At 37.4% G+C, this 27,705-nt stretch overlaps 1 protein-coding gene across 10 annotated transcripts in view; it reads right to left on the reverse strand.

The window, feature by feature from the left end:
- PDSS2 (decaprenyl diphosphate synthase subunit 2) overlaps window positions 1-27,705 on the reverse strand; it is a 288,051-nt gene that overhangs the window by 165,553 nt on the left and 94,793 nt on the right. For all 10 annotated transcript variants that reach the window (XR_002336490.2, XR_014815633.1, XR_014815641.1 and 7 more), the window contains exon 2: window positions 15,165-15,299. Coding sequence is in view for 5 of the 10 variants with exons in the window: in XM_084976744.1 (XP_084832870.1) it covers window positions 15,165-15,299 (135 nt within the window). In the remaining 5 variants the exon portion in view is untranslated. The remainder of the gene's footprint in view (window positions 1-15,164; window positions 15,300-27,705) is intronic.

A 27,705-nucleotide genomic window follows, 5' to 3' on the forward strand; every position in this document is an offset into this window, starting at 1 on the left:
GAGCAGCTATTTTCCCATCAAAATGAAGGTCGTGGTCTGGGGCATATTTATTGATTATAAACTTACAGTAGTGTACCAGGCACAGAGAGACTGGCCACCACAAAAGACTATGTGGTACCTGACTTTAGGGGCTTTATGAATCTAAGAGTGAAACCAATAAATTTAGAAAATGCTAAGGAAAGACGTAGAATGGGTAGATTACAGAGAGATCCAAGTTACCTTGCTGACCCTTCTAAATATTCCTGAGGAAAGTTAACTTCCAGCCAAAGTGCTATAGACAATATAAAAAAAATTTGCCTAAGGCACCTTTGAAAAATAACAAGATGCCTATTAAACACTGCAGGTGTGTCAAAAACAGGTTTTGCAAAATTGAAGCCATAAACTGAACTCTAATAATTTAGTACTATTCTATTTACATTCCCTGACAACTCTGATTTTTCAGCTTATTGTTTTGTTAAATTAAAATTGCTCTGGACTCTACAAAAAGAAATAAAAGGTAAATTCTAGTTTCTAAAGTTCTTTATTGAATGATATAAAATTAAATACAGAGATACATTTTAAGTGCACAGTGTCCTTCTACTGTTGCCAGAAAACTAACAAAAGGGAGTTAAGTAATTTCACAGCCGTATTTTCTCACTCTCCTTCACTGAGAACACAGTCGTTTGCATGGCATAATAAGCTGTAAATTATAAACATTTTTACATAGCCTGCTGCAAAGAAAAGTCTGCCAGCTTTTCTACTGTATTGGAAAGGATTCAAGTGATTAACTACAGCTTTAGAAAGAAGGGGTGGAAACTTGTTTTGCGTCTCAGTTTGTTGGTTCTCTATGCATAGCCTCTAAAAACCCATTACATCATTATTTGCAATGAATATGTAAGCTATTTATTGCAATTATAGTAGAGTAATAGGAGCTCCATACTACTGCAGGATGTAAATTACCCATGGACAGCAGCAAATCTTCTAGGTGCATAATTATTCAAGTATTTCTTTGAAAGTGTCTCCAATGAGGATGAATATAATGATTTCAACACCAAAATTTGTAGCACTGAGCATTTCAGGACTAATGACAAATGAAATACACTTTGTTTTTTGTCTATGGAAAGCCCATTAGACAGAACATCTATCTGGGGAACAAGTCTATTTTAAAAAATGGTTTTTATAGCAAAGAAAATATACAAGTATCTGTATTCCCAAGAGATAAAGAAGAATGGAAACTGTAGTAAAAGAGGTATGGCTTGCAAACATAAATGTTTTTATTTTTAAATTGTATAGAACACTACCATGATCCACATTCAACCTCTAAACAAAAGGTCTGAATAAATCAACAATAATTCATGGAACACCTGAGTGCTCACCAAGTGCTTGGGCTTTAAAGACCAAAGGAAAAAGTCTATAACCTGGTTTCTATACACTACGTAATTCAATCTTCAAGATCTGTGCTTAGTGTTGAGGATGTCAAGATGAAAAAGAGTACAGTTTGTCCTCTGTATCCTTGGGCTTTGCATCCATAGATTCAATCAACTGTGGCTGAATCAGTAAATGAGAAACCCATAGATACAGAGGATCAACAATCTTTATTGTACTCTACCATTTTATATAAGGGACTTGACTATTTTCCTATACCACATTTTACTATATTATATACACACACACACACACACACACACTATATATATATATATATATATATATAGAGAGAGAGAGAGAGAGAGTATATTATATAAGGGACTTGAGCATTATACTATATATATATATATACACACCACTTTACTATATTATTTATCTACTATATAGTATAGTAGATATGATATATATACTGTACATAAGGGACTTGTGCATTGTACTATATCATTTTACATAAAGACTTGATTTTGGTATCTGCAGGGGCTCCTGGAACCAAGTCTCTGCGGATCCCAAGTGGCAACTGTATATTTAGGGCATTCTAAACCAGAGACTGTCTACAGTAATGGAAAGAAAATGAATTCCATGGTCAAATGGGGTTTGAATCCCAACTCTGCCATTTATTTACACTATCAACTTGGTCATGCTTTTAAATTTCTCTGTTTTCCAAGAAAAGTTAATTTATTTTATTAACCAATATTGTAAGCATTAAATGAATTAACATATATAAAGCTCAAGGAACAGTACCAGACATATAGAAAATTTCTGTGTGTTAGCTATAGTAATAACTACTTTTCTATATTTAACACAGTCAGCTTTGCACACAGCAGGTGCTCAACAAATGTTTGTTGAATAAATGAATGAATGAATGGATGAGTGAATGAATCAATGAGTGACTGAACAAATCTAGTAGAGAGATAAGGTAGGTATAAAAATTACTACAAAAAGATAAGAAGGTACAAAATGTAATAAAGGCTCAGTGGTAGAAGAGGTGCTGAGTTGGAAGATGGCTAAAACACAGGCCCTGACCTCTAGAAGGCACTATCTAGTGGGAAAAAATGCACATAAATCAGTCGTTATAAAATGATATGTTAACATGCACCCACATGTTCATTGCAGCACTATTCACAATAGCCAAGACATGGAAACAACCTAAATGTCCATTGAAAGATGAATGGATTAAGAACATGTGGTATATATATATACACAATGGAATACTATTCAGCCATAAAAAGGAAGAAAATAATGCCATCTGCAGCAACATGGATGGAACTAGAGACTCTCATACGAAGTGAGGTCAGTCAGCAAGAGAAAGACAAATACCATATGATATCACTTACATCTGGTATCTAATATACAGCACAAATGAACCTTTCCACAGAAAAGAAAATCATGGACTTGGAGAATAGACTTGTGGTTGCCAAGGGGGAAGGGGAGGGAGTGGGATGGATTGGAAGCTTGTGGTTAACAGATGCAGACTATTGCCTTTGGAATGGACAAGCAATGAGATCCTGCTGCAAAGCACTGGGAACTATATCTAGTCTGTTATGATGGTGCATGATAATGTGAGAAAAAAAGAATCTGTACATATATGTGTAACTGGGTCACCATGCTATACAGTAGAAAATTGACAGAACTCTGTAAACTAGCTATAATGAAGAAAAAAAATTATACAAAAAAAAAAGATGTGTTAAGTGTTCTAAAAATTCCCAAAACAATCCCTCTCGGTTCTGGCTTTCTTGAGCCAGAGCTTTTCCTGGAACATACCTAAATGCTAGGTGGATTGTGGACCCAGTAGTGAATATGATTATAGCTTTAGAAGTTAAGTTCCAGAAACAGAGTTCTAGAAATGAAATTGCATCAAGAGTGGCAGAAGACTACTAGATGCATAAGTTGTTTCCTTGCCTTGTCACTGGAGGTCAAAGACTACTTCTTATTAATAGTGGCTTTTCCCTCAATGCTTAGCCATGTGCCTTGCAGAGAGTAGGTGCTCGGGACATGCTATGTTGGACTGGATGTGTAGCTGTTAAGCTCTCCGACTGGAAGTCCACTGTGGTCCTATCTATTTTATAGATGACTAATCACACAGCATTAGTGACTTGCTTAAGATCAAATAACTAATCAGTTACATATTTAAGTCAAGAACCCAGATCTCTGGCTCTTTACTCATGTCTCTTTTATACCACACTGTTTACCATTGGGGGCACTTGGAGTTTGGGCTCAAAAGATAAGCATTAAGGCTTGAAGCTATTAAGCAAACTCTGTCATTAAACATTTTAAATGACTGCAATTCTTCTACCACATGGAACTAACATTTTATTATAATTCCACATGGAATTAAGCACAGTTTAAAATTGAGAACTAGACACTGGACAATGCCTTTGACTGTGGCTTCTTATTGGTCCTTCTTGAAGGAAAAGATTTAAACTTTTTCACCATTGACAAAACAATTTACGCAGCTTGTTTTCTGTTGTGATATAGTTAGGCAGGCTAATCTATATTAAGATATTTATATACGATTAACTTTCAGCTGAGTAGATTAGTAGCTGAGCCCACCTACTTTTTGTAGTTAATTACACTTGTTTTGTAAGAGGCTGTTTTTATTTTGTGTTTTTCCAACAGCTCTGATGAAGTAAAGACTTCTGATGTACAGTACATTGAACATAAAGAGCCTTCCCCTTTCTTACTCAACATATAATTGCTGCATTTGTGCATGCTGTGTAAGCTGAAAATAACAAAAAGTTAATGAAGAAAATAAGTACTGGTTGTAATGAATTAGTAATATTGCTAGATTTGTATCTGGGGGTTATTTTTATTGTTGTAAATGGAATACAATCAATAGGAATATGCAGTCAAACTGTACATGCTTTCATCTCTTGAGATCTCTCTGAAAAGGAGCTGAGTTATCTTTAGGAAATTATCTTCAAAAGCCTACTCTAAATTCAATTATTCAGCATAATCATTTAAATCACTGTCAATAAAGCACTCCTCATTTTCAAGGTTCTTATAGCATAAAAAGATACATTTCTTAAATAGACTTTTATTGCTTTCTTATAAAATATAACCTATGAAATATAACTTCCTTTTAATTTGCAAGATAATTTTAATAATACAAAATATGAATAGATTTTCTTTATTAAATAAATGAAATATTACAAATAAAGTTCCCTTTGACTATACCTGCTCCAAAACCTTTCCTTCTCCTCACCTCCTCCAACTACTGCTAGTATCAGGTAGGTGAGGTTTCTTCCACTCTTTTGTATATGCATACACATGACATCTTAAAAAGTAATAATAATAGCCGTAACTTTTAAACGCTATTTTAATATTAATTATTTCACATTAACATAATTTATCCCTAAATAAATAATATGATCAACATGTTCCTGGAGTTCGTTGTGGCTCAGTGGAAATGAATCCAACTAGGAACCATGAGGCTGTGGGCGTGAACCCTGGTTCAGTGGGTTAAGGATCTGGTGTTACCGTGAGCTGTGGTGTGGGTCGCAGACACAGCTCGTATCCAGTGTTGTTGTGGCTGTGGCACAGGCCAGCAGCTGTAGCTCTGATTAGACCCCTAGGCTGGGAACTTCCATGTGGTGCAACCATGGCCCTAAAAAACAAAAAACAAACAAACAACAACAACCCCTCCCCCCCCAAAACCATGTTCCTACTTAAGTCCCATTTCTTCTGATGGTTTTTTGATTTGGTTAATCCCTAAGGGAAATATGGTTTCTTGATTTTGTTTGGCATTTTAAAGTGCTAGATAAATTCTAATACTTAGTCTGAAGGTGAGGACTGATAGTCACAGCCTGTTGTTACTATAACTAGAAGTCATCAGAAGCTAATTAGTACCACATTAAAATGATAAATTATGAACTATAATGTTTGCAGCTGAGACCAAGTCCAATTCCCTAAATTTAAAGATTTATTTAAAAAACCCCAACTTGCTTCTTTCATGGCTTTTTATAATCTCCACTTCTCCTAATTTAAGATTTCACATAGGCTTCTAAATATCCTACCACCACCTCTTCTAAGAGCACACCAAGCCTGACTAATTTTTACTTAGAGGAGAAAGTAATGGTTTGTTTTTTTTTTTGAGAAAGTAATATTAAGATCAGTAGTTTGATTATGAGATGTTTTCTAGATTTAACTTATAGTTATGTTTATAATGCTTTTTTTCTGATTATTTCTTTAAGCCTACAACTACCTTAGCATGTTTAACCTTAATCATTATTTTAACCTCAATCAATTGAAAAATACACTGAGTTGGAAAAGAATTAGCAGCATTACCAAGAAATTGATGGTGTCCATTATAACATGGATGGTACTGAAGAAAGTTAATCAAAAGATATCATTTTGCTTCACTTCTGCTTTCTTTATTTAAAAACATCTAGAGTTTATGCATTTTCACAGTATATCTGATTCTGTCAAAGAAGGCAAAAGATAAAAATTCGAGTCAGCTCAGGGACTCTAAGGTCCTCATTTTAATAGCAGGATAAAATTTCTAAGCTAACGACCTTCATTCAACAAAAATGTTTACGTTTTTAGGAGTTCCCGTCGTGGCGCAGTGGTTAACGAATCTGACTAGGAACCATGAGGTTGCGGGTTCCGTCCCTGCCCTTGCTCAGTGGGTCAACGATACAGCGTTGCCGTGAGCTGTGGTATAGGCTGCAGATGCCGCTCGGATCCCGCGTTGCTGTGGCTCTGGCGTAGGCCGGTGGCTACAGCTCCAATTAGACCCCTAGCCTGGGAACCTCCATATGCCACGGGAGCGGCCCAAGAAATAGCAAAAAGACAAAAAAAAAAGTTTAAGTTTTTAAAGAAATGCATAAGTGAAATGTACATACATTAAGAATAACTCAAGACCACTGACGTGAACATAAAATGAACACAGCCTCTCATCCCGTTTCCCCCAATATTTGCCCTCCCCAGAAAAGACCACTATTAACAGCCTTTTGTGTCTCCTTTGAGATATTTTCCATGCCTATAAAAATCCACCGCCCATCGACTCAAGCCCTAGTTGGAAGAAAATATAACATGTTTCTGAGTCTTGCTTTTCTTACATGTTTTTTGAGCTCTTTCCAGGTTGACACATACAGATATCCTTAATTGTTTTAAATGGTTATTTGATACACCCCTGCATCAATATCATGACATTTGCCCTTTTGGTAGACATTTTGCTTATTTTCTTTTTTGTTGTTGTTGTTGTTGCAAAGTATACTACAAAGAGTACTCTTATGCACATATCTTTGAGCACTTACGCTAATATATCAGTACACAATTTTGTTAAATCAAAGGGTAGCTGATCAAAAGAAAGGTTATAGCTATTAACAAAGTGCTCACTAAGCAACTATACCTATTAACATCCCTACTAACAAAGCATTCAAGTGCCTTCTTTCTCACAAACCCTGCCTATCAAACTTTTTAATCTTTGGCAATCTGACGGGAGAAAACTATAATTTTGTTTTAATTTGCCCTTCCCTTTTGTTTATTAACCATTTATGAATGAGTCTTCTTCACTAAACAGCCTATTTATGTCTTTTGACAATGTTTGTGTTGTACTATTTTCTTCTGATTTATAAGATCTTTGATTTATTTATTAAAACTCAATGCTTTGTCATGTATTTTGCAAATATTTTTGTAATTTTGGCACTTATCTTTTAACTTTATGGGAATTTTTTTCCATTGAAGAATTTTTTTTTATGAAGTCAAAGGTCCTAATCTTTTTGTTCATAGGTCCAGAGTGTTGAGACCTCTTAGGAAGGTCTTTCTTGCTTCAAGATTAAATAATAACAGCAATAATATTAATGGTCATCATTATTATTCAGTCATAATCAAATAGTTACTGACTGCCATCTATGTGCTAGGTATATGTTGAATGCTGGAGTAATATGAAGAAAACAGATCATCTGAACTATGTTTAATGGCACATAGAGCACACCATCTTTTATCAGCACTACAAAAAAAAAAAAAAAACCACAGAAAATAATCAGTTCATAGTTTTATTCTTACTTAATCAGCTCACCTGCCACTCAGAAATAAGTAATAAAATAAAAGTACTTGTTTTACAAATAGACTTGACATGCTTTAAAATGTCCTGGTACCAGCATGTATCCTGGCCAACAGACCATCTAAAAGGCAAAAATAGCATCACTTTACCCCTGATGCATTTAACAGTTTTTCATTCTTGCATGTTCTACTTATCACTGACTTTAGCTCTAGCAAACCAATTAGAGGGCAGAGCAGGGTGGGCAAGAAGAAGGTAGCAGCCTATCTATAACGGTACCCCAGGATACATCAGATTAATTTGGTGGTTATGCCTCAAAATGACAGGAGTGCCTTGGCAATTCCAGTCAGCCAGGCTGCTCTGCTAGGACTCTGATGGCAGTGGGAACACTATAGCTGAACTGGTCCCCCAGCAACAGCTCATTCTCCTCTCTGTGCTGCCCAGAGGAAATTAAGTTGAGAAATTAAGTTAAAACTTCAAGCCATATAGATACCAGAATGGAAGCTGCACATAACAGGAGTAAATAAATGTAGTAAAAAGGAATAGATTGAAACACTGAAGAAACAAAATGAACTTTTGATATTTTAAAAAAAATTTTATGTGTATATTTTTAGGTTTTTATTTTTTCTATTATAGTTGATTTACACTGTTCTGTCAATTTCTGCTGTACAGCAAAGTGACCTAGTCATGTATTCATATATATATACATATACACACACAATTCTTTCAATAGATATTGGGCAATACTTTTTTATTGTGTTGTTTCTATTATTTTGTGATATTTCACTAACACTTTTCATTCTTTAAATGTCACATTATATATTGTTCTACATGATAACTAAGTTAAAAATTAAGACAGTTCCAAAAAGAGTGCTTTAGAGTCTGATTACATCCTGTATTAGAGGTTGCAAAAGACGTAATAAGGTACAGTGACTGTAAGTTACACTCCATGTTAAACTAAAAGGCACACACTGTAAAACATGTGATTCAAATGTGATTTTGCTCTAAAACAGTTATGTATATAGAAGATTCAGTCATCCAAAGTTTTTTTTGGTCTTTTTAGGGCCATGCCTGTGGCACATGGAGGTTCCCAGGCTAGGGGAAGAATTAGAGCTGTAGCCCCTGGCCTACGCCACAGCCATAGGAATGTCAGATCTGAGCCATGTCTGCTACCTACACCACAGATGATGGCAACGCCGGATCCTTAACCCACTGAGCGAGGTCAGGGTTTGAACCTGCTCCTCATGGATGATAGTCAGATTCGTTTCTGCTAAGCCATGATAGGAAATCCCAGACAAAGATTTAAATGAATACTATGGCCAAGGCACTAGTGAGACATTGAGGCACAAAGCTAAGTGCCTGCCCTGAAGAAGTGAGAAATCTGATAAAGGACATAAAGCAGCAGCATGACAGAGGTCTCGAATAACAGTGAGACAACACTTGTTAAGCACAATCTAAGTAAAAGGTACTATTCTAAGTGTTTTGTTCATATTACCTTCTTTAATTGACTCAACAAACCTGTGAGGCACAGAGAAGTGACCTAACTCGTCTATAGTCACAGAGCAAATAAGTGAATAAGTGATGGAACAAGGATTTAAACTGAGGCAATTTATAAACAAAATGATATATTTCTTTTTTTCCTTTTTTTTTTTGTCTTTTTGCCATTTCTTGGGTCGCACCCGTGGCATATGGAGGTTCCCAGGCTAGGGGTCGAAGTGGAGCCATAGCTGCTGGCCTATGCCAGAGCCACAGCAACACAGGACTCAAGCCGCGTCTGCAACCTACACCACAGCTCACGGCAATGCCAGATCCTTAACCCACTGAGCAAGGCCAGGGATCGAACCCACAACCTCATAGCTACTAGTCAGATTCGTTAACCACTGCGCCACGACGGAAACTCCAAAGTGATATATTTCTTAATGTAGAATCTCAGAAAGCTACTTTACCTGAATCTCAGTTTTCTCACTGGTGAACTGTTATTTCTACCTCACAGAGTCCCTTTTAGGGTTCACTAGGCACCCTAACAGAATAATGTTTACTAAACTGTTTTGCAGCGTTCCACAAGAGGTACTGCTGACAGAGGTTAAAGGGTTTTGTAGTCAAATAACTGCAAAACAGTATCTTTGTTAAAGATTCATGATGCAGGCTATATAGTAATTCTTGAGAACTCTGAAATGAAGAAATCTTTTTTTTTTTTGTCTTTTGTCTTTTTAGGGCCACACCCGCAGCATATGGAGGTTCCCGGGCTAGGGGTCTAATCAGAGCTATAGCTGACGGCCTACACCAGAGCCACAGCAATGTCAGATCCAAGCCGTGTCTGCGACCTACACCATAGCTCACGGCAATGCTGGATCTTTAACCCACTGAGTGAGGCCAGGGATCGAACCTGCAACCTCATGGTTCTTAGTTGGATTCATTTCCACTGCGCCACGACGGCAACTCCAAGAAATCTTTTTAACTCTGTTGAACTTGCATGCTCAAACTTATTTGACTATAGGATCTTCTGTCCTACTGACTACATAGTAAAGCCTTCATCCTAAATGAAGCACGAATTGGAAAATGCTGGTAGAAAATGGCATGAGATAAAGGATCCAAAGGGTCTGAGTCTGCCTCAGCCAAATGCTAACCTCTTGCTTTGGGTAGAGGCTCTTTCCCCTCTCCAGGTCTGTTTCCCCTTTCAGCAATCACCTAGACTATGTCAATAAATCCTTGGCTGGTTCTGTCTACCTCTTGGACCTCAACTCTCTGGGTTATCTTCTCAGCTAATTGCATTCTATAGCACAGAGATATTAAGGTGACTCCTTTGCTTAAAGTCCTTTATAATTAAGCTCTGAATAAGAAAAGACACAGACTGTTATGAATTACTCTATTCATTCGATTATTAAAATCATTCTCTGGAATGTGAGAGCTGAAATCTGAGGCCCAGCTAGAAGATAATAGTCTGTTTTCAGACTCCATGTCTATTCTGCTGCCTCTTGGATAGTTCCCCACTGTTTTCCCAGGATATAGCTCTAATTCCTTAGGCTCTTCACATTCTTTTTTACACCATCTCCTCATCAATATTCTGTAACATATTAGCTGGCTAGGGCTGTAAGGGAAGAACCTGTCCCAGGCCTCTCTCCTTGACCTAAAGATGACCATCTTCATGTTCACAGGGTGTTCTCCCTGTATAGCCATGTTTGTGTCCAATTCTCTCCCCTTTTAAAATAAGGACATTGAATTAGGGCCCATTCAATGACCTCTTTTTTTTTTTTTTTTCCTTTTTCTAGGGCCGATCCCGTGGCATATGGAAGTTCCCAGGCTGGGGGTCCAATCGGAGCTATAGCTGTCGGCCTATGCCAGAGCCACAGCAAAGAGGAATCCGAGCCGCGTCTGCAACCTACACCACAGCTCATGGCAACGCCGGATCCTTACTCCACTGAGCAAGGCCAGAGATGGAAGGGAAGGTAAAAGAATGGGAGTAATTAAGGATTACCAAATTCACTGAGGTAACTGTGTGACAGAAACAGTAAAGGCATATTAATTATTAAGAGGCCATTGTTACTAACAGATAAACCCTAAAGTGTAAGTGGTTGAACAAATAGATTTTTTTCTCTCATACTTCAAGTCTATATGGATGTTCCTGATGGACAGGTGGCTGTCCTCCGAGGAGTGTAGGCATATTTCATCTTGAATAAGATCACCTGGTTAAGGAGTACTGCAGATGTAAGATTTTTATAGTCAAGAAATGGAAATTTTTATTGGCTAGATTTCATTCACGTGGCCCAGCCAATTACAAAGGAAGGCTGGGAAATATAGTTTGGCTGAATACTCAAGAAGAAAAGAAAATTTATTGGCAACCTTGTTTCAATCTCTTCTAACACAGTTAACAAGAGGTGCTGAGAAGTTTCAGGGAATGAAGTAGAGTGAAAATCTGGGGTTGGTTATAACTGCTAGTGAGATGAGAAATATTCGAGTTAGTTCTTCCTAAGCCAACTGAGAAAACCGAACCATTAGTCACAAAATTCACCTGCATTTCTTTAAACTTAATAATCACGTTACACTAGAGAAGTCTATACTTTGTAATACTATGTAGTTATATATTATAGTGATCTATCTTTTGTACACAAAGTAAAAATATCCTATCATTAATAGAATAAGCTGTGTGACTGTGGTGTAGGTCAGCAGCTATAGCTCTAATTCAACCCCTTGCCTGGGAACCTCCATATGCCTTGCACTAAAAAAGAAATAATAATAATAATAATAAGCTGTAAACCTATTTTCTCAGTTGTGGCTAGGAATCCTTGTAAATTTAGTAATACCATTTTGCCTGGTCACCTTTGTAACCAATTTTTAAAGTCAGGGTTGGTAGAATAAACCTAAAGCCTGTGGTTGCTTTGTTTTCCTTTTCTTTACATAGCTGCACCTGTGGCGTATGGAGGCTCCCAGTCTAGGGGTTAAATCCGAGCTGCAGCTGCCAGCCTATACCACAGCCATGGCAACGCTGGATCCGAGCTGCATCTGTGACCTACACTGTAGCCTGCAGCAATGCTGGATCCTTAACCCATTGAATGAGGCCAGGGATTGAACCCACATCCTCATGGACACTATGTGAGGTCCTTAACCTGCTAAGCCACAACAGGAACTCCAATAAAGGACTAAAGCCCGTGGCTTTGCTGGCAACAAGTTATGGTAGATGTTTATAGTGCATTTTTATAAATGTAACTCACTTGTCTGTTTTAAAAAATGTAGTTAGGAGTTCCTGTCATGGCTCAGTGGTTAACAAGCCTGACTAGTAACCATGAGGTTGCAGGTTCAATCCCTGGCCTCGTTCAGTGGGTTAAGGACCCAGCGTTGCCGTGAGCTGTGCTGTAGGCCGCAGATGCAGCTTGAATCCTGTGTTGCTGTGGCTCAAGCGTAGGCTGGTGGCTACAGCTAAAATTAGACCCCTAGCCTGGGAACCTCCATGTGCCACAGGTGCAGCCCTAAAAAGACAAAAAAAAAAAAAAAAAAAAATGTAGTTAATACATTTTTTAAATGGCCAGTGCTTCTCTTGGCCATTATGTGATAAGATCACAAGACACAGCCACAAGATATATCTGTCAGTTATATTCTTAGGCCAAACAAAAGAGGTCACCTAACTAACATTTGTTCACTTGTGTAATTTACTCAGGCCCCATTATCTGGCATCAAAATCAAGTTTATGAGAGAAAACCACCAACAACGTAAATCCCAGTAGTTTGGAGGTGAACTAAAAAGCTTCCAAATCACTACTTCCCTCAAATGTTAAATAATTCACTGTGGCATTATAGATACAAGCCTCCAGCAAAAGTACACTTGAACAATTAAGGAAGCAGGGGCCAAATAAATGACTTCAGGACTAGAGAAACAAATGAATGGTTTCTCATTGTACTATGTCAAATTACATTTTCACATCAACAAGTGTGTAGAACACCCAAGCACCACCTATGACTTGCCAGATAAAGTTTGACTACAGAAAAACAGCCTGGAACCACATACCAGGTTTATTCCCTAGATGTAATTGTGGATTCCATTAATTTAGGTATGAAACCAATTTATGCCATTTGGAAAAATTTATATTCATAATGCACCACCTAGTCTTTTGCAAAGTTCTTTTACCATGACTCATATTACAACAACCATCTACCAAGTGCATTATATTCCTATGAAGGATCAGAAGGTGATTCAGCTATTTCTTGGAGGCTAGATAGGAAATTGGAAACACGAAGTCATGTCACAGTGTACTACTGTACATACAGATAAGAGAGTTGCATAGTAGAAGGGGTATATATTTTATTTTTATTTTTTTTGCCATGCCTGTGGCATGTGGAAGTTCTTGGGCCAGGAATCAAACCCATGCCATAGCAGTGACCAGAGCTACTACAGTGACAATGCCAGATACTGAACTGGCTGAGCCACAAGGGGATTCTGAAAGAGTATACACTTTAGATTTAAATCCCAACTCTGTCACTTTCTACCTAGGGGATTTTAGACAAGTCTTAATCTCAGTATTAGTTTCTTTTCCTATAAAATGGTAATGATTCATTTATGCAATAAATATTTATTGCGCACCTGTTACATGGGGAATAGTACTTTCCAAGTGTTATTTTTGGATTAGCGATAGTAATCCACAGCTGGCATTCCTTAGAGATATGTATGGTTACCCAAACACAAGAGCAGATAACTGACCAATACAATGGTTAACGAAGGTAGACTATGACTTCAATGGAGTTCCAAACAGGAAACAGAGATGCATGGGATACAAGGTGATGTGAGGTCCATTTCCTCTCCAGGGACTAACAGTTTATTGCTATTTATTGTAGATGTTTATGTATTTTCTCTATTTCAACTAAACTCAGCCAAGAGCTTTTCTAATTCGTAAAATTCATAAGGTAAAGTTTTGAGCTCTAATTCAAACAGGTTAGGGGAAGGATATAGATGTATTAAAGATCTACTAAATTGTTTTCCACTCAGAAGTTTTCCAAGAGCTACTTAGAAGACCTTTTTTGGTATACTAATTTAATGGCTAGTCTAATCTACAAGTGAAATAAATTCTTTGAATCAGACTAGGAAGGCAAAATGAAATCAAGAAGAAAACACGTGATGGAGTTCCTGTCGTGGCACAGCCGAATCAAATCTGATTAGGAACCATGAGGTTGTAGGTTCAATCCCTGGCCTCGCTCAGTGGGTTAACGATCCAGCATTGCCTTGTGCTGTGGTATAGGTTGCAGACGCAGCTCAGATCCCATGTTGCTGTGGCTCTGGCGTAGGCTGGCAGCTGTAGCTCCGATTAGACCCCTGGCCTGGGAACCTCCATATGCTGTAGGTGTGGCTCTAAAAATGCAAAAAAAAAAAACCAAAAAACAAAAAACCCCATGAGATTTGGAGGCAAGAGAACTGTAGTTAGAGCCTTATCTTTCCTCATTTGCCAGTCATGTTACCTTGAAAAAAATCTTAAGATTTTTGGATCTCAGTTTTCTCAAGTGTAAAAGAAGTATAATGACAATTCTTGACTATGGAATTACTGTAAGGATCAAATGGGATAACTATTATTAAAATGATCAGTAACCTACAAAGCACTAAACAAATATAAATTATCTCAGAGTGAAGGAACTAAAAACGATCCTAAGATATCCCTTCTAGTGAAGACACTTATATGGATAAATGGTAAAAGGCTTACAAAATTATCCCAGCTAGAGAAGGGGTCATTTGTAACCCGAATAGTAATAATCTATTTTTAATAGATTTATTAATTATTTTTTAATCTAAATGTGTGAGATGTAAAAGTTTCTTATTCCAGTCACTTTAGTAGAACCTCTTCACCATAAAAATAAGCAAAATAAAATAAATGATACAGCACTGACATAAGACTACAACTCCTAAAATGGTAGTTGCATCATTATATATACAACTAAATTATCATGCTAAGTAGGTTTAAAAATCATGAATCCTGTACTAAATGACATAGAGGACACTACAGAGATACAATAATACCATGATGGGGCAGGAGGAGAGCTGAACAGGAAATTTTAAATGCTCAAGTAGAAATTTAACGCAAATGTGTGAGAAAATTTACCAAAGTTACATGCAAACCAGCCAAGACCATTGTTAAAACAATAAAAATCCATGTTTTAACTTTACAAAATATTTTAACCTTTGAACCAGAAAATCACAAAGCACTAAACAGTGATTTCTACTCACCACCATAAGAAAACACAATTTAGATAGCAATGTCAGAAGACTAATTTCTTCTTACCATGAATAGATCCCACTGACCATGTCATAGTTCTGACAAGAAGCATTCACGCTGCTGGGCCCAGCTGCCTTAGAAATAAGTAGCACCACCAAGCCCCTCAACTGGAGGTTATGCTGGCTGTCATGTACAAGGCCCCTGTCAACAAATAAAGAAAAAAGAGGATTAATACACCCTCACAAAATCAGTCAGATCAAGTTAGAGATTTGCTTCAAATACACCTGTGCTTCTAAAATCAGACAATGGGACTTGCTGGAAAGAAACAGGACTGAGGGAAGAGTTAATAGGAGGAAGCAGTGAGCTCAGGAAACAGCTGGAGAAACCCAGGGCTGGTTTTGACAGTGTCATTCTCAAAATTGTGAGATCTAATAATTTGGCTTCCTCCTCTTTCCAGGCTTTCCCTATATCCTACCATACAATTTTATGCACTTGCTCTGATAATGAGAGGAACCCAGTTTTTAACTGTTTTGTGAGAGTGGATAGCAAGTGAAATACCAATTGTATGGCTTGGAAATAAGTGGTATTATATGGCGATGATGGCGGTAAGGGGAAGTGGTAAAAGATGATTTCTGTCTTCATAGGTAGAAAAGCAGCTCAGAGAATGGAAGGAATAAACCACATCCAAATGACTTAATTTATTTTGAGAAGCGAAATGGAAATAAACACCATGGGCAAATATCTTGCCATTTCTATTTATGCAAGGAATTATCATTCTAGACAACATTAGGCTTTAACAAACAATACAAATTGTTTTGCTATGAGGACTGAATTTTTATAATTCCTACTAAAACTAAGGTTAGGAATATGTTTCAGGAATACATTTTTGGGTTTTTTTATTTAAGTATTGCAAATGATTGTCATACAAGAATTAAATGGCATTAAAAAAAGAAAAAACCTATGGGTAATATATTATAATAAATTAATATTTAGTACAATGTTCATAAGCACTAATCAAAGAGATGCATAAAATACAAATACAAGTCTTGAATGTGAAAACATTAAAAAGTTTATATCATTGAATTATTAAGACTTCCTTAGGTGAAGTTAACATAACCAAAATTAATGAGTTAGTTCATTACTTAAGAAAAATTTTCGTCCCTCATACTTCCAAATGAATTTTTTAAAGGACCCCTTCATACTTTCATTAGTTTCAAAATAAGACAGATCTTCAGGCTCTCTGCAAAATAACAGTTACAGCTCTTTCTCTACCTATATTTTCCCCTTAATTTGGTAAGTGATCTTCAGCAAGTTAGAGGGGTTAGTGATTTTTACAAAAAAGTTATAATTTCCTAGGAAAAGGAAACTAATTTAAGGCAATTAAACTATAACATAGTAGAAACAAGTGATTATCAGAAATGGCCAAAGTTCTTTATTATCATGTACCAATCTACTTATATCCTATAGAGCTGAACTATAGGGAGGCTGGGAAGCACCTTATTTTGGAAGGAGAAAATGTGAAATAGGAGTTCTTTCTAAATTTTTTGCTTTGAATTGAAGATTTTAACTTATGCCACTAGGTCCTTATTCAAGTATTACCTAAGGTAAATCTTTATTCTTCCTTTCTTGCATAATAATATTAAAGAGAAAAGGCCTGAATTGACTCCTAATTCTAGAAGGGGAGAAAAGGCAGGTGAGACAGTGTGTGTGTGTGCGTGCGTGTGTGCATCTGTCTGTCTGTCTATGTTGGGGTTTGAGCCTGGTTAGGAATGAAGGACATGATCATAGGAACTCTTAAGATGTGAACCTTGAGACGTCTGAACAAGTGAGGCTGATGAAACAGCCCGTGGCAACAGTTCTGACAACACTTTCCTCAAACTTCTCAGAGATGGGACCTTTCACAGGACACACACACACAACAACAACAACAACAACAACAATAAAACAATAAAAATACAACAGCAGCAGTGGCAACAATCAATCCTTATAAATGACTTTATATATGCCAGAAACAGTTCTAAGAATTTACTATATATTAATTAAATTAATTCTCAACTCTATTGAGGATGGTACCACAAATATCTTGATTTTACAGATGAGGAGAATGAGGCACACAGAGAGACGGAGCACCTTGCCAAGGGTACCAGAGCTAGCAGGTGTTTAGCCTTATACAGAGCCAGGATTTGAACCTAGGCCATCTGGCTCTAGAGTCTACATACATGCTTACTCATTATGCTATCGTGACTCTGCATCTGCTTCATCTCACGTAGAAACTATTTGCTAAATACTGACCACTCTGGAACCAGGTTTTAAAAAATCCTTCTGCCATTTATTAGCCACAAGACTCAGACTATCACTTCTGTAAAATGAGGCTAATAACAGCATCTACTCTCTGTGCAGTAGTTACTGCATAGAAGAGACAACATAAGTAAAGTTTAACACTGCAGGAAGCACGTGGTAGGGGATAAGGTGATCAGAAAACTACATTCTCTTGCCTTCTTACTTTTTTTTTGCCTTTTCTAGGGCCCCTCCCTTGGCATATGGAGGTTCCCAGGCTAGGGGTCGAATCGGAGCTGTAGCCACTGGCCTACGTCTCAGTCACAGCAACACAGGATCCGAGCTGCATCTGTGACCCGCACCACAGCTCACAGCAACACCAGATCCTTAACCTACTGAGCGAGGCCAGGGATCGAACCCTCAACCTCATGGTTCCTAGTCGGATTCGTTAACCACTGAGCCACAATGGGAACTCGCCTTCTTACTTTTTTGCCACTATTTTTTCTCTACTCATATTTTCTCTTTTGCTGTTCCTCCTTCTATCTCTTAAAGTCTTCCCCACTACATAATCTCCTATGAATATTATTTCCTTTCTACCTCCCAAAATAACAAAAGTTAAGGAATTCCTCCCACCATGACCCCCAAACATCATCTATCACTGAAACACTTGACACTTTCGGAATGCATTACTGAAAACACTAGGAAAAGAAACTGCAGTGGACTGGTTGACAGAAAGCAGGAGAGCAGTCACAAAAGCACACCTACTAACTATCAATTTTCATGTAAGACAATAGTTTAACAACCCAGAGATAGATTAGCAACTTGAGTAAATTAAATGTTTTCAAAACACAACTCCTTTAAACTCACTTCATTAACACTCTTAAAAAAACAGTACTAAGATAAACTGATAACATCCACAGCTCAAAAATTAGCATACAACAAAAAGAGAATAAGAGATTTTGCTCCGGAGCATTAAAAAAAAAAAAAAAAAATCCCTAGGATACTAAACTTGCAAAGATGTTTCATATAGTCCCAGGTCACCTGGAACGCTATGATTTATTCTGAGTGCCTCTCTTAAGAAGGAATATTGACAAGCTAGAGCATAACCAGAAGATAGTGAAATCACACACTGCCACATGCGTGGCTGAAAAAAATCTATGAATGTGCTAGCTTGGAGAATAGTAAAATTGATGTTCTCAAATTTATGCAGTCAAAAATGTAGTAAGTGCTTACTACATGTCAGGCACAGTGCTAAACAGAGAGTGGAGGACATGATGAGCACCAGTGAGATAGATTAAAAATAATAATAAGGGAGTTCCTGTCATGGCGCAGCGGAATGAATCTGACTAGGAACCCTGAGGTTGCAGGTTTGATCCCTGGCCTTGCTCAGTGGGTTAAGGATCCGGCGTTGCTGTGAGCTGTGGTGTAGGTTGCAGATGTGGCTCGGATCCCACTGTGGCTGTGGTGTAGGCTGGCAGCTGTATCTCCGATTAGACCCCCGGCCTGGGAACCTCCATATGCCACGGGTGCAGCCCTAAAAAGACAAAAAAATTAAAATAACAATACAATGTGTTGTTTTACTGTTAAATATTCTCCTATCTTATGAGACGAACAAGGCCTGTGAGAGTACAGAGGGTAACTAACATAAGCAGGGGGCAGGTGTGAAAGAAAGAGAGACCCCCCCCCCCCCCAGGACCTAAAGAATGAGGAGGAAGTCGTCAGGGGAGCTGAAGCAGGAAGAGAAAGTGAAAAATATGTTCCAGAGAAGAGACAGTATGAGTGAAGGTTTGGAGGCGAGGAGGACACAGCTGTTTCCTGATTCAGTATGGCAGGAGCACAGTATCTGAGTAAAGAAGGGTTGGGAGAGTTAAAGCTAGAGGAGGACGTGATAGCTGTCTGCTTGTATGGATAGGAGCTAGACCTGGCAACTATTACTTTAGAGACTAACTCTAATATATAGAAAATGTAGCTGGTGAATTCTGGCTCAACATGGTGAAAAATAGAGTAGCCTCTGCTAATGCTGAATGAATCTCTTATGAATAAACGTGTTCTAGAAACTGCACAGCTTCTAATGTAACATATGAGAGGGAAGCCTGGACTATCTGACACCTGAGATTTTTTTCTTCTCTGTGATTCTTTATGATCTGATTTTACTACATTTAATTACCTAATATTCTACAATATGTGTAAGTATAAAATTGGGCACAATCTTTGATATATATAAAACCCTCAATCATTCATTCAGCATAGACTGAACACCTTCCATACATCAGGCACTGTGCTTGGCACAGATGCCATAGTGAGCAAAACCAGGCACGGAGCTTGTGAAGCTTATAACCTAATGGAAGAGACTGGTAATAACAAAAGCGACAAATAAATGTAAAATTACAATGGTAATAAACATCACAAAGGATAAAGAGTAGTGGTGTTGTGAAAGCTTACAACTGGGAAATAACCTAGCCAGGAAAGCCAGAAGCTTCCTTAGGAAATGATGCCTAAGTTGACATCCAAAGGAAGAAGAGATATAAAAGAGAGCTGTGAGAAGAGAAGAGGCAAGGAGAGTGTTTGTTTTTTTCCACAGCACAAGAACAGGCATATTCAGGGTTAAGAACACGGTATGAGATGAGGCTAGAGACAGACAGGGACTAGACTACACAGGTCAAATAGATCATGATTAGAGGTTAGCTCTTTATCCAAAGAGTCCCTGGCAAGGTAATCAGATATATTTTAAAAACATACAAAAAAAAAAAAAAATCTTCTATCATCAGTGTGGAAAAGTGACTTGGGGGTGTGTGGGCAGGGAGTCAAAGTAGATATAAGACTAGTTAGGAGGCTTTTGCGGTAGTTACTGAGAAATATGGGAGTAGCTTGGTGGACAAACTAGTCATGTTCTAAATCTAAAATAATATTTCAATACAATTTTTTATTTTATTTATTATTTTTTCCAATTCAATTTAAATAGATATCATATACTATATAGTTCTGGAAAATTAGCTAATATGGATATATCACTAATTTTAAATAATATCATTCTGAAAAGCCTAAAAGTTGAATTTTGGGGGGGGGGACTTTGCCCCCTTCAAAATTCTGTCCTAGAGCTACAACAGATCAACAGTTAACACTAATATTCTAATAGCTTTACGATTTCATGGAAATAAGGACTGAACTGGTAAACTTCATGCAACCTAGCTCCATAGCCTTCTCACATTAAGGTTTCTATGGCTAACTGCAGATCTCACTGCACCATCATATCTTTCCACAACTATCAAGCAGGTTTTCTTCTTAACCCGATCCTGTAAGTATTTCAAAGCCTCAAATCACAGTGATGGCATCTTTTCATAGTCTCTCAAATTCCATTTCTTCAACAAAGATACTAAGAGATATGCAGAGAAATAAGAAGTTTAACAAAAGAGCTAAAATTATATGTTGAAAAAATGGTTAAATTGAATAATATAAGGAACAGTTAATAAAGATAGTAGAGTAACAGAAAACTATCAGTACACAAAGGAAGAAAGAAAATTGCTTCGTTTTAGAAGAATGCTCTCTCATAGTAAAGATAGCATTCAAACTGAGCCTTAAAGATGGTCAAATTTTCCAGAGCAGAGTATGCAGGTAGGACTGGGATGGCATTACTGGAAAGAAGGGTATTTTAGGAGAAAATAACAGGGTATATAGAATGATAAGCAGGTAAAAGAATAGGGAATAGGTTCTGGAGCTGTGGGGCTACCCATTTGGGCAATGTGTGAAGATGGACAAGCCCAGAAGACGGTCTAAAGAGTGAAGCACCTTGAAAGTAGGGATTAGGGTTGGGACCTTATTCTGCAGGCAGTCTGAAGGCATGGACGGTTTGTCAACAAGGGAGCAATGTGATTAGAACTAAAGACTAAAACTGTTGCTCTGGGCCTAATATGGTTGTTCTGGCAATAGTGTGTTGGGTGCATGGGAAAGGAGAGGGAAGATTAGTTAGGAGTAGCTTCTTCCAGTATTCCAGGTGGGAGATAATGAGGGCCTAAATTAGGGTAGTGGCAGTAGGTATGCAAAAGAAAAGCTGAATGATGGCAGCAGCATGGATGTGGATCAGGCTAGTCTGGCCAACTGACTGCATGAGGGAGACATCAAGAAGGGATCGGTAAGCACAGGAAAGACAAGGGCTGAATTTAAGATTCAAACCTGTTTGCTGGAGGTGATGATGCTAACTAACATTAGCAAGGACTGGAAAGAAAAGGGGTGTTAATGGGGAATTAATGAGTTCAGTTTTGGACAGGTTAACTTTGAATGCAAGAAGGACTTCCAGATGGAGATGCCCCGCAGGCAGCTGGAAATGCTGTGGGTATACATTTGGGAAGCATCTTCATAGAGGTGATGGCTGAAGCAGCAGGAATTGATGGATGAGTTTTTGAGGGGAGAAAAGAGAAAAAAAGAGGAAAGGAAGATGGAAAGGGAAGGTATGGGGAGAGAAAGGGAATCTTGGGGAATCCTTCTGTTTGTAGGAGACTGAGAAAGGATGGGTGACTCACATGAAGGTACACAGTTTGTCTACAAACAAATAAAAGGGGTCCCCACGGACACCCAGAAAGAAGAGTGAACGTATATGTACAACGGAAACAAAGAACTATGCCAGGCCGTGTACAGAAACTGGGGCCAGTTGCCTCTTACATGGGCTTTTATGGTACTTTTTATACTTTTTTCTAGTTTGGTTTTAATATGCTGACTATATCATAAAGATGATAACAAGAACAATACAGACAACAAGAGCTACAACCTACCATAATGCCAGGCATGTGCTGTATAACATGTGTACACTCTAATTCTTACAAAAACCACGCAAAGTAACTGGAACATCTCTTTATAGATGAGGAAAATTAGCAAGATGGCTTTAAAAAGTTAAATAAATGATTACCACTTACACTGGTCAACTAGTAATATAAGTGCCAAAATTTTGACATATTTTGGACTCCAAAGCCCAGGAGCATTTATGGCCCTGTTATTTAATTATTTGTTCTCTGGTACTCCTCACAAGGCTCTGAGAACCTTAAGGGCTCCAGGCTTAGTCATCTTTGGATGTCCTGCACCCAGCAGAGTAACTGATACAAAATAGGTCTCAAAAAATGCAAGATGAGAGAATAAATACCTTATACATCTTACCCAAATAGACCTATTACTATTCCCAACGTTCCTCATCTCTCCTGTTATTCATTTGCTACTTTCAGCCATTCAGCTCTGAAGTCTTGAGTCCCTCTTCCTAAACCACTGGAATCTTTATAAGTGACAGCTACAAAAGGAGAAAATTATGCATATTGTAGTCAGTTCTTTTGTTTTAGTTATCTGTATGTAAATTTAAAACTTTTTTGACTTGAGGTCACAGTCTGAAGTATTATTAGGAATCATATCAGCCAACCCACGTCATGTATGTTAGATTGTTACCATTCTCAAAAACATGATGAGACTTGTTTTAATGCAATGTTGAACAGTTACTGTATGTAAGAATTATGCCACATCAAAGGACCTCTTCCTTAAGTTTTAAATAGAGAGAACTCAATACACTGGAGTGTTCAAGTGTTTTGTTTCTTCATTTAAGAGAAATGACTGGATTCACGACTGCATCAGTGCTCATAAGAGAAGGTAGGCCTCACTCTGAACAGAAGGTAGTGGTAGTTCCAAATGGAGAGCTGAGGTAGGATGGTAGAATTGGAGCACGAGGTAAAACTTTTGAGATTTATGCTTGAGTTCAGAATTCTAACGTATGCCATTGATTCATATCACAATCTTTTGGTAAATTCATAATCAAGTATTAAGGAAACAATTTATCATCCACAAGGGATCATCACCCTTGAGTTGGCTCAAAGCCTCTCAGACTAAAACGGAATGGGAAAGAAACAGCACTGCCCAGATCCCCACAGGGGAAGAACACCCTCCAGTGCTAAAACCTAGAGGTATAGAGTTTGCGCCATTATTTGATTACCTCACTCTTAAAGTATCCAGTTCTAATAAATCAATCTAGAAAATGTATGCATAAAAGACAGAAGTCAATCTAACATACATGACGTGGGTTGGCTGATATGATTCCTAATAATACTTCAGACTGTGACCTCAAGTCAAAAAAGTTTTAAATTTACATACAGATAACTAAAACAAAAGAACTGACTACAATATGCATAATTTTTGCCAAAGAATCATAGGAATATCTTGATCTTGTCTATTCTTTTTTAAAAAATGTTAACCGTAACCTAAGTTAATTTTGTGACCCACTTATGAGTTGCAACCTGCAGTTTTTTGAAAAACAGTGTTTTAAGTCATGTAAAGTATATGATATATTATGTTAAAGGAACTAGAAGTAAATGCAAAATTAATTAATTAAATAGGAATAGAATTATCACTTTAAAAACAACATCTGTGCACATATATAGAATAAATTTAGTGTTGCAACAAAACATTAAACAAGTTTTGATGATATGGAAAAACACTAAAAATGTTAAAGATAGAATATAAAACTATATATATAATATGATCTCAAGTATGTTTTAATATATGCACACACACACACACACACACACACACACACACACATCAACAAGGCCAAGGATAAAAACTAGAAATAAATACGACAAACACTGACACTGTATTAAATTTTCATTGAAGTATAGTTGATATACAATGTTGTGTTAGTTTCTGGTGTACAGTAAAGTGACTTAATTATATGTATAGACACATATACTTTTTCATATTCTTTTCCATTATGGTTTGCTACAGTATTCTGAATGTAGTTCCCTGTGCTATATAGTATGACTTTGTTGTTTATCCACTTTACATATAGTAGTTTGTACCTGCTAATCCCAAACTCCTAATTTATCCCTCTTCCATCCCCTTTCCCCTTTAGGAACAGTAAGTTTGTTTTCTAAAGCATTAATAGTTCTGAGTGTCCTTATGTAGGTATTCAGTGCACAAAGTGTCCGTTTATTTTTCTGTGTGTTTAAAATATTTTGTTAAAAAAAAAAGAGAGGAGTTCCTGTTGTGGAACAGCAGAAACAAATTTGACTAGGAACCATGAGGTTGCAGGTTCGATCCCTGGCCTCAGTCAGTGGGTTAAGGATCTGGCGTTGCCTTAAACTGTGGCAGGTCGCAGACATGGCTCGGATCCTGAGTTGCTGGGGTGTAGGCCGGCATCTGAAACTCCAATTTGACCCCTAGCCTGGGAACCTCCATGTGCTGCGGGTGCAGCCCTAAAAAGCAAAAAAAAAAAAAAAAAAAAAAAAAAGAGAGCGAGTGAGAGAGGAAAAAAAAAATGCCTCTAAATGGTAACAATGGTATCCATGAATTTTCAGATTAAGGGTGATTTATTTTCCAAATTGCGTAAGAGCATAGATCTCTCTTTAAGTCTAGAGAAAAAAAATAACTGCATCTTTAACAGAATTTTAAGAAGGCAGATGACTTATTACATTATAGTTGTTTCTCATCTGAAGGAAAAAATTTAATTCATATTTAATGAACCCCAGAGTTCCATGCTGGGTTCTCATATTCACCTTTAATTTCTCCAAGGTTTACATACAAGGCCAAAGTTTAAATGTTATCAAAGAAGTGGTGTTAAAATATATATATACGATTAGCAAATCAGTGACAGTAATATTACTCAGTTATAAAAGAAAAACATTAATGGTCAGGAAAATTGTTTTAAAGCACTATAATTTGAGGGAAACTAAAAATAGTCTGCATGTCACCAATTTTTATATAAAATTAGCAGAAGAGCTGGAGGTTAATTTCCATTGACAAAGTGACCCAAATTGTATTATTCCTGCCATATCTATCATGAGACTAAAATGTCCTAGACTTAAAACAATTTTAGGGCCTGAGGTGACCAGCCTTTAGAATCTGGGAGCTGCAGCAGCCACTGACATGGCTCGAGGGCCACATGAACATCCCACCAGCATTAAACCCCTAAGGGACGGTGGGGCCAAGGAACTGCCTCACCAAAGCTCTCCCAAAGCTGCAATTAGGCTTGATGGGCATGTGGCAGGAGACAGGCACTGGAAAGAAAGGAAGAGAGAAGAGAAAGTAGAACAGGTATGGGGCATGGGGTTGTTCAGCAGGGGGAAAAATCAAGTGAGAAGCTTTTTAGAAACAGCTAATGAATGAACACCATTAATGAAATATGATTGAAATTTTCAAAAAGTATAAAATAATGCCATAATTGATCACGCTTGCAGCAAGATGTAGGCTGGCCATCTAAAAATTAAGCTACTAGCAGGAAAAAAAAAAAAAAAAAAACCCAAAGATTTCCTCACTCAAATGTTAACTGAAATTTATTTTTCAATACTAATACAATAAACCAGGCTGTTAAAAAATATTTTAGTCACACTGAAAATTCTGTCAAAATGATCTCATACAGTAAGTTTTACGTACAACCCCCTTTTGTTCAATTAGAAAAAAATCAGCTTAATGTTAAAGCAAAGGGGTAGAAAAACTGAGTGCTAAATAGAGGCATCATTATACCAGACAGATAGACAAGACTCACATCACCACTCGAGCAGTGACCCTGGCTAAGAGCTGGTGTGCTGTGAATCACACTTCGCACTACCACAGTCTGTCTGTGTAGGGAAATATATCAACCAAACATGAGTGTTCCCTTAGTGCTCAGTGCTTTTCTCAACTTGCAGTCTGATTTCAAAAGACACTGCTGTTTGTCTACGGCCATACCACCCTGAATGCGCCCGATCTCGTCTGTCAAAAGATGCTGCCACTCAAATGCAAAACTGCTCTCAGATTAATCTCCTATAGTTTTCTTTGGTTTTACTCGGGTACAAGCACATTTTATCAAAAAGAATATCTCAATGTTAAATACTTGGTGTATCAGTCCTACTAGTAAATGAAGGTGGTTCAATTGTGCAAAATTTAGAGTATCTGCATTAGGACAAGATGGAAAAGACAAAAGGATAGAAGGTCATTCAACTGGCTTTACACAACAAATTATTAAGAGGCTAAAGCCAAATATAGAAAATCCAATAGCAGATGGGAGAAGCAGTAAAAATAAGCAAGCTGGAAAAATATTATAAAATACTTTGTAGAGAAACAGGTAATACATCAAAGGTAAAGTGAGATGGGAGTGGGGGGATAGAGCGATACATCATGGATTTTACCTGGAGAAATTAGCTTTTTTAAAAATGAAAGGAAAAACAATCAAAACCTTTAATTATATTATTGCTAAATGATGGCTCAGAAATCAAGCTCAAAACTTTTAGGAAAACCTCGTTTATTTTTCCAAAATCAACACTGAAATCGGGGTACAAGAGACCAAAATATGGGAGAACTAGAAGTGATGGGTGCTTTGCGTTCATCTTTCACAAAAAGAATTTTCAATCCAGAAAAGACTTCATGTTTGTCTACGTTCAAATCTCAAAATCACAAATATTGCCACCCAAATAACATTAAGACCTTATAGATATTTAAAATAGCCACTGGAGTTCCCACTAGGTACAGTGGGTTAAGAATCCAACTGCAGTGGCTCAGGTCACTGCAGAGGCACAGGTTCAGTCCCTGGCCTGGCAGTAGCTTAAGGAATCTGGTGTTGCCACAGCTGTGGCACAGGTTATGGCTGCGGCTTGGATTCAATCCCTGGCCTGGGAACTTCTGTATGCCACAGGTATGGCCATAATAAATAAATAAATAAGCAAGCCACCAACAGAGGCAGTAAAGGAAAATGATTACTAAGATAGTGGCATCTCTCAAATTGTGTGTCAATAGGAAAACATGATTTGATTTTTTATAGGAAGGCACGATTTGATTTTTAAAATACCATTTACATGGTATTAATTAATAGATGGCACCTACCGAAAGAAGAGAGACACTTGGAATAAATCACATAACAGGTTACTCTAGTCAATTTAATCCTCAGAACATAACACTTCCTGTACTCCAGCAGGTCAAAAGGGTCTGGGAAGAAATCCCTCATTTCCAAGTTACCTAGAGGCAGGCTGTCTCATCCATACTGGTGTATCCCTCAAGACTTGACAAGTGCCAACACAACTACCTTGTGAGGTGGTGGTTTTCCTCATTTTATTGATGAAGATACTGAGACTCACTGGGAAAGTTTATTTTCTTCACATCAGTGCTGAACACTGATAAACTACATATTTGGATTCATTTATTTTGGTTATTATTTGTTTTCCTTGACTAGAACATAAGCATGCTACAGCATATTTATTTGTCCACAGTTGTATCTCCAGTGCTTAGAATACTGTCTGGCACCCAAGACATTCAATAATACTTGTTGAATGAATCAATAAGGTAACCTGCCAAAAGTTATATAGCCAAAAAGTAAGATACCTAGGGTTCAATT

Source organism: Sus scrofa, chromosome 1 (assembly GCF_054392235.1).
Source record: "Sus scrofa isolate SSC_HxYL_T2T_F1_AM1 chromosome 1, Sscrofa_HxYL_maternal_Yorkshire_Landrace_v2.0, whole genome shotgun sequence".
NCBI lineage: Eukaryota > Metazoa > Chordata > Mammalia > Artiodactyla > Suidae > Sus > Sus scrofa.